This window comes from Crassostrea angulata, chromosome 2 (genome assembly GCF_025612915.1).
Source record: "Crassostrea angulata isolate pt1a10 chromosome 2, ASM2561291v2, whole genome shotgun sequence".
Taxonomy (NCBI): Eukaryota; Metazoa; Mollusca; class Bivalvia; order Ostreida; family Ostreidae; genus Magallana; species Magallana angulata.
In genome coordinates, this window is record NC_069112.1 from 32,700,776 (window position 1) to 32,708,217 (window position 7,442).

The window sequence follows — 7,442 nt, forward strand, 5'->3', positions numbered from 1 at the left end:
AGCCTTACATAAATTGCATTTGTTCATTTGATAACATTCACAATAATGTCTAATTAGTATTTACAAGTTCTAAAATGTGTTAATCCGCTAGTCTTGTCAATAAATGCATTTCAATTTTTGGGTTCTCAGACGTAAGGAAGTGATGACGTCGGGCTAACTTCGTAATGAAAATATAAGGTTTTGAGAAATCTTTTAAATCTTTAAAGTTTTTTTGCAAAAAACTGGCCGAGAACACATACTGATTATTTTTTATGAATCGATTCATAATTATCTCCTCTGTTATTGTGTTGAGTATAATTAATTTCGTCTGAATCGTTTAAAAGTTTGGAGTATGGTTTTGTAATGCGTTTCTCGAGTAAGATGTGCATTTCACTATATATTTCATTGAAATGGCGTTGCTTGATTTTATCAATGACACTGTATTTGAAACACGATAACATTATTACCGCGCACACGAATCTCAAATAAATTTTAGAAATAAAACTCTGAAACCTATGGATCACGTGGACAATTTTTCAAGGTAGGTTTTCTCACAAGCAGGTAAGCCCGCGAGCTACCTTAAGCAATGGGAGGTGATGAGGCTTTTCAATCAGTCATTAAAGATGGGGTTCCTCTTAGACGACATTGCGGCTCTAAAATGATGAAAGTTTACAATACTTAAAATCACAACATCATTTTATAAGAAAAAGTCTACAAGTGTACAGTTCAATATAAATCATACCAAAGAAAGGACCAAAGTGGCTGCATCAACATCAGTACAAAAAAGAAAACATTCCTCACAACAAGGGCCAGAAAAGAACAGGGACCACCAGCACAGTACAGTGTCTATGTCCTATAAGAAGGCTGAGTAAAGAAGAGTTTCAGGACGTCGTACAGCAGCAGAAGGATGGAGTATTCACAATAAGCGATTCTGAGCGTAGAGGCAGTCAAATGAAGATTTTGTGACCCGGGCCAAGTGAAGCACAGCTGGTAGACTCCTACATGGATGCAGAGTCACCGAACCCCAATTCCAGACTTTTCAAAGTGCTCCATCAAGAAAAAACTGCTAAACTATGGAACCATGCATATAAAGAGCACTCACAGAAATTCCCAGACTGTGACAGTTCACTGGACTGGAACCAGCATGGGGAGGAAAAGAGAGGCCTGGCATGGATCCTTTCCATTCGATGTAAGAAGTGCCATTACACCAGTCACCGTGAAAAGCTGTACGAGGAAGTCAGTCATTCAGGAAGGGGACGGAGAGCCGCTCAGTTTAATGTTGCCATGGCTGTCGGCCACTTGGGTACCAGCCTTACAACAGAGGGCATGCGTGGTATGCTTCTTTGCGCAAACATCGAACCAGCATCAGCCACCAACATTCATCAGATCTGCAACAAAGTAGGCAAAATCATCACTGATGTGAGCAAAAACAGCATGAAGAAAATAAGGCAGGACATTCAAGAGCTTAACGAGAAATGTCGACTTGCCAATACACCTATAAGAGCGGAAGGAGATGCCGGTATAACAATTCCACCTTCAGTGCGATAGGAAAAACACCATTCCAAGCTGCCACACAAGTTACATACACATTAAGTGAAAATGTTACCAAGAAGAACAATGTTGTGGCAGTGTTTTGTGGCAATAAACTGTGCAAGAAAGGCACCCATCTTAGAGCCAAGGGAAAGGAATTTACCTGCCCCGGACATGAAGGCTGCACTGCAACCATTCCTCCAGAGACCACCATTAAAGACAAAAAGAGATGGGCTGCGAAATGCATCAGTGAGCTGCAAAGTGATGACTGTCCACTCATCATTTCCCATTTCACCAGTGATGGCGATAGTGCTGCTGCTTCCAATGCATCTGAAAAGCAAGGGCATATGATTGAAAACCTCAAAGACCTGTGCCACTTCTTTGAATCTCAGAGAAAACAGACTGCTAAGGCTCCATTCAGCAGTCACATGTTTCCTGGAAGAACAAAAGCTAAGTGGGGGGGGGGGGGGGGTCCCCACCAGCCCAGTACAGTGTCTATGTCCTATAAAAAGGCTGAGTGAAGAAGAGTTTCAGGATGTGTACAGCAGCAGAAGGATGGAATATTCACAATAAGCGATTCTGAGCGTAGAGGCAGTCAAATGAAGATTTTACGACCCGGGCAAAGTGAAGGGCAGCTGGTAGACTCCTACATGGATGCAGAGTCACCGAACCCCAATTCCAGACTTTTCAAAGTGCTCCATCAAGAAAAAACTGCTAAACTATGGAACCATGCATTTAAAGAGCACTCACAGAAATTCCCAGACTGTGACAGTTCACTGGACTGGAACCAGCATGGGGAGGAAAAGAGAGGCCTGGCATGGATCCTTTCCATTCGATGTAAGAAGTGCCATTACACCAGTCACCGTGAAAAGCTGTACGAGGAAGTCAGTCATTCAGGAAGGGGACGGAGAGCCGCTCAGTTTAATGTTGCCATGGCTGTCGGCCACTTGGGTACCAGCCTTACAACAGAGGGCATGCGTGGTATGCTTCTTTGCGCAAACATCGAACCAGCATCAGCCACCAACATTCATCAGATCTGCAACAAAGTAGGCAAAATCATCACTGATGTGAGCAAAAACAGCATGAAGAAAATAAGGCAGGACATTCAAGAGCTTAACGAGAAATGTCGACTTGCCAATACACCTATAAGAGCGGAAGGAGATGCCGGTATAACAATTCCACCTTCAGTGCGATAGGGAAAACACCATTCCAAGCTGCCACACAAGTTACATACACATTAAGTGAAAATGTTACCAAGAAGAACAATGTTGTGGCAGTGTTTTGTGGCAATAAACTGTGCAAGAAAGGCACCCATCTTAGAGCCAAGGGAAAGGAATTTACCTGCCCCGGACATGAAGGCTGCACTGCAACCATTCCTCCAGAGACCACCATTAAAGACAAAAAGAGATGGGCTGCGAAATGCATCAGTGAGCTGCAAAGTGATGACTGTCCACTCATCATTTCCCATTTCACCAGTGATGGCGATAGTGCTGCTGCTTCCAATGCATCTGAAAAGCAAGGGCATATGATTGAAAACCTCAAAGACCTGTGCCACTTCTTTGAATCTCAGAGAAAACAGACTGCTAAGGCTCCATTCAGCAGTCACATGTTTCCTGGAAGAACAAAAGCTAAGTGGGGGGGGGGGGGGGGGGGTCCCCACCAGCCCAGTACAGTGTCTATGTCCTATAAAAAGGCTGAGTGAAGAAGAGTTTCAGGATGTGTACAGCAGCAGAAGGATGGAATATTCACAATAAGCGATTCTGAGCGTAGAGGCAGTCAAATTAAGATTTTACGACCCGGGCAAAGTGAAGGGCAGCTGGTAGACTCCTACATGGATGCAGAGTCACCGAACCCCAATTCCAGACTTTTCAAAGTGCTCCATCAAGAAAAAACTGCTAAACTATGGAACCATGCATTTAAAGAGCACTCACAGAAATTCCCAGACTGTGACAGTTCACTGGACTGGATCCAGCATGGGGAGGAAAAGAGGGGCCTGGCATGGATCCTTTCCATTCGATGTAAGAAGTGCCATTACACCAGTCACCGTGAAAAGCTGTACGAGGAAGTCAGTCGTTCAGGAAGGGGACAGAGAGCCGCTCAGTTTAATGTTGCCATGGCTGTCGGCCACTTGGGTACCAGCCTTACAACAGAGGGCATGCGTGGTATGCTTCTTTGCGCAAACATCGAACCAGCATCAGCCACCAACATTCATCAGATCTGCAACAAAGTAGGCAAAATCATCACTGATGTGAGCAAAAACAGCATGAAGAAAATAAGGCAGGACATTCAAGAGCTTAACGAGAAATGTCGACTTGCCAATACACCTATAAGAGCGGAAGGAGATGCCGGTATAACAATTCCACCTTCAGTGCGATAGGGAAAACACCATTCCAAGCTGCCACACAAGTTACATACACATTAAGTGAAAATGTTACCAAGAAGAACAATGTTGTGGCAGTGTTTTGTGGCAATAAACTGTGCAAGAAAGGCACCCATCTTAGAGCCAAGGGAAAGGAATTTACCTGCCCCGGACATGAAGGCTGCACTGCAACCATTCCTCCAGAGACCACCATTAAAGACAAAAAGAGATGGGCTGCGAAATGCATCAGTGAGCTGCAAAGTGATGACTGTCCACTCATCATTTCTCATTTCACCAGTGATGGAGATAGTGCTGCTGCTTCCAATGCATCTGAAAAGCAAGGGCATATGATTGAAAACCTCAAAGACCTGTGCCACTTCTTTGAATCTCAGAGAAAACAGACTGCTAAGGCTCCATTCAGCAGTCACATGTTTCCTGAAAGAACAAAAGCTATGGGAGAATCCATGCAGAGGAGATTTGCCCTGGACCTGAAGCTTAGATGCAGGACCGAGTACGAAAACTGCTACAAACACTACTCCAGTGACTTACCTTTGATGAAACGGGCCATGTAAACTGCTGTCCGTTCCATCATCAGCTGCTACCAAGGACAGTGCGGAAAGTCCTCCCAACTTCATTCCTTCTCCTGTCGCGGACTGAAAAACAACAAGTGGAACTCTTCAGTGTTGCCTCGTGACTTTGAATTAAGCATGACAGAAGACATGTGCTTGTTAAAAGACTATGTAAATCTGACTTTGGGACCTAATAATCTTGATAGAATTAAATATCACACTTGTACACAAAAATCTGAATCTGTTAATAGGGCATATTTAAAATCAAATCCAAAATGTATTACAAGAAGTAGAAATTTTGAAAGTAGAATACATAAAGTTGTGCACTCACTCAATCAGGGTCATGGAAATTCAACATTGGAACTTTGTGAATCTGTAGGGGCACCTGTTGTAAAAGGAAGTAGAGTGGTCCATCATCTAAAACAACAGCAAAATAGGCAAAATTACTTTAAAATGAAACAAAAACTATTAAAATATAAATTCCAAAGAAAATTTTATAGATCTAAAAGACATCAGCTCTATGATAAAAAGTCTAAAGACACTTATAGTAAGTCACTAACAGATCCAAAGTTAAACAGGAAGTAGCTAAGTGGGGCGGGGGGGGGGGGGACACCAGCCCAGTACAGTGTCTATGTCCTATAAAAAGGCTGAGTGAAGAAGAGTTTCAGGATGTCGTACAGCAGCAGAAGGATGGAATATTCACAATAAGCGATGCTGAGCGTAGAGGCAGTCAAATGAAGATTTGGCGACCCGGGCCAAGTGAAGGGCAGCTGGTCGACTCCTACATGGATGAAGAGTCACCGAACCCCAATTCCAGACTTTTCAAAGTGCTCCATCAAGAAACAAGTGAAAAGCTGTCAATGTGACAGCAAACCGGGTTTTCTTTTATGTGAACTGTATCCATAATCCATGTCAACCCGTATCCAGTGAAATGGATAAGGTGAAAGGGTACCCTATATGCAATATTTTGCCAAAAAATGACTAAGTTCAAAAGCTAGTTTTTTTTTCATAAATAATCAGAAATTGAAATCCTAGCAATATGCACACCTCTGATATATGTACAATTGATCTGCAAAAAACAACTTCCTATCTTGAAAACTGTAGGAGGAGTTATCCGTACAATGAGGGTACCCTATATGCAATATTTTGCCAAAAAATGACCAAGTTCAAAAGCTAGTATTTTTTTTCATAAATTATCGGAAATCTAAATCCTAGCAATATGCACACCTCTGATATATGTACAATTGATCTGCAAAAGAACAACTTCCTATCTTGAAAACTGTAGGAGGAGTTATCCGTACAATGAGGGTACCCTATACGCAATTTTTTGCCAAAAAATGACTAAGTTCAAAAGCTGGTATTTTTTTCATAAATAATCAGAAATCAAAATCCTAGCAATATGCACACCTCTGATATATGTACAATTGATCTGCAAAAGAACAACTTCCTATCATGAAAACTGTAGGAGGAGTTATCCGTACAATGAGGGTACCCTTTTGGCAGCGCCCACCCGCCCGCCCATACGCCCGCCCGCCCGCCCGCTATTTTCACCATTTTAATAACCGGATTTTTCCTTTGGAAAACCCGGTTAAAAACTGCTGAACTATGGAACCATGCATTTAAAGAGCACTCACAGAAATTCCTGGACTGTGACGGTTCACTGGACTGGAACCAGCATGGGGAGGAAAAGAGAGGCCTGGCATGGATCCTTTCCATTCGATGTAAGAAGTGCCATTACATAAGTCACCGTGAAAAGCTGTGCGAGGAAGTCAGTCGATCAGGAAGGGGACGGAGAGCCGCACAGTTTAATGTTGCCATGGCTGTCGGCCACTTGGGTACCAGCCTTACAACAGAGGGCATGCGTGGTATGCTTCTTTGCGCAAACATCGAACCAGCATCAGCCACCAACATTCATCAGATCTGCAACAAAGTAGGCAAAATCATCACTGATGTGAGCAAAAACAGCATGAAGAAAATAAGGCAGGACATTCAAGAGCTTAACGAGAAATGTCGACTTGCCAATACACCTATAAGAGCGGAAGGAGATGCCCGGTATAACAATGCCACCTTCAGTGCGATAGGGAAAACTGCCACACAAGTTACATACACATTAAGTGAAAATGTTACCAAGAAGAACAATGTTGTGGCAGTGTTTTGTGGCAATAAACTGTGCAAGAAAGGCACCCATCTTAGAGCCAAGGGAAAGGAATTTACCTGCCCCGGACATGAAGGCTGCACTGCAATCATTCCTCCAGAGACCACCATTAAAGACAAAAAGAGATGGGCTGCGAAATGCATCAGTGAGCTGCAAAGTGATGACTGTCCACTCATCATTTCCCATTTCACCAGTGATGGAGATAGTGCTGCTGCTTCCAATGCATCTGAAAAGCAAGGGCATATGATTGAAAACCTCAAAGACCTGCACCACTTCTTTGAATCTCAGAGAAAACAGACTGCTAGGGCTCCATTCAGCAGTCACATGTTTCCTGGAAGAACAAAAGCTATTAGAGAATTCATGCAGAGGAGATTTGCCCTGGACCTGAAGCTTAGATGCAGGACCGAGTACGAAAACTGCTACAAACACTACTCCAGTGACTTACCTTTGATGAAACGGGCCATGTAAACTGCTGTCCGTTCCATCATCAGCTGCTACCAAGGACAGTGCGGAAAGTCCTGCCAACTTCATTCCTTCTCCTGTCGCGGACTGAAAAACAACAAGTGGAACTCTTCAGTGTTGCCTCGTGACTTTAAATTAAGCATGACAGAAGAAGACATGTGCTACGGACAGACGGACGGACAGTCAGACACAAAAGGGTAAAACAGTTTACCCCCTTCTCCTTCGGAGCTGGGGTATAAAAATCTCAACTCGCTTTTAAGGCTGCAACCAAAGAATCAAAACTAAACAGGAAGGGAGAGTTTCACATTACCCTACTATTGAAAAGAATGACTTAAAACTGATGTACCAATCATCTGATTTAGAAAACAACTTAAAACTCCTGGAGAAA

At 43.2% G+C, this 7,442-nt stretch overlaps 2 protein-coding genes across 2 annotated transcripts; both read right to left on the reverse strand.

Moving 5' to 3' along the window:
* Positions 1-3,927: 3,927 nt before the first annotated feature.
* On the reverse strand, positions 3,928-6,140 carry LOC128173849 (uncharacterized). The gene is made up of 3 exons (XM_052839526.1): positions 6,072-6,140; positions 4,418-4,521; positions 3,928-4,198 (listed from the first exon to the last, which is right to left on the reverse strand). The coding sequence occupies exons 1-3, from the start codon at positions 6,138-6,140 to the stop codon at positions 3,928-3,930; spliced, it is 444 nt and encodes a 147-aa protein (XP_052695486.1).
* A 272-nt stretch (positions 6,141-6,412) lies between these two features.
* Positions 6,413-7,123, reverse strand: LOC128171208 (uncharacterized). Its single transcript, XM_052836951.1, has 2 exons — positions 7,038-7,123; positions 6,413-6,818 (listed from the first exon to the last, which is right to left on the reverse strand). The coding sequence occupies exons 1-2, from the start codon at positions 7,121-7,123 to the stop codon at positions 6,548-6,550; spliced, it is 357 nt and encodes a 118-aa protein (XP_052692911.1). The 3' UTR covers positions 6,413-6,547.
* Between the last annotated feature and the right edge of the window lie 319 nt (positions 7,124-7,442).

What these genes read in the sequence shown, in the direction of transcription:
- LOC128173849 (XM_052839526.1), bottom strand. Translation starts at nt 6,140, where the DNA reads ATGCCAGGCCTCTCTTTTCCTCCCCATGCTGGTTCCAGTCCAGTGAAC. An exon ending in GTCACAGTCCAGGAATTTCT is followed by an intron (nt 4,522 to 6,071) that starts GTGAGTGCTCTT and finishes GTTGTTTTTCAG; the next exon opens with TCCGCGACAGGAGAAGGAAT. An exon ending in CATGGCCCGTTTCATCAAAG is followed by an intron (nt 4,199 to 4,417) that starts GTAAGTCACTGG and finishes CTTGCTTTTCAG; the next exon opens with ATGCATTGGAAGCAGCAGCA.
- LOC128171208 (XM_052836951.1), bottom strand. Translation starts at nt 7,123, where the DNA reads ATGAAGTTGGCAGGACTTTCCGCACTGTCCTTGGTAGCAGCTGATGAT. An exon ending in CATGGCCCGTTTCATCAAAG is followed by an intron (nt 6,819 to 7,037) that starts GTAAGTCACTGG and finishes CTTGCTTTTCAG; the next exon opens with ATGCATTGGAAGCAGCAGCA.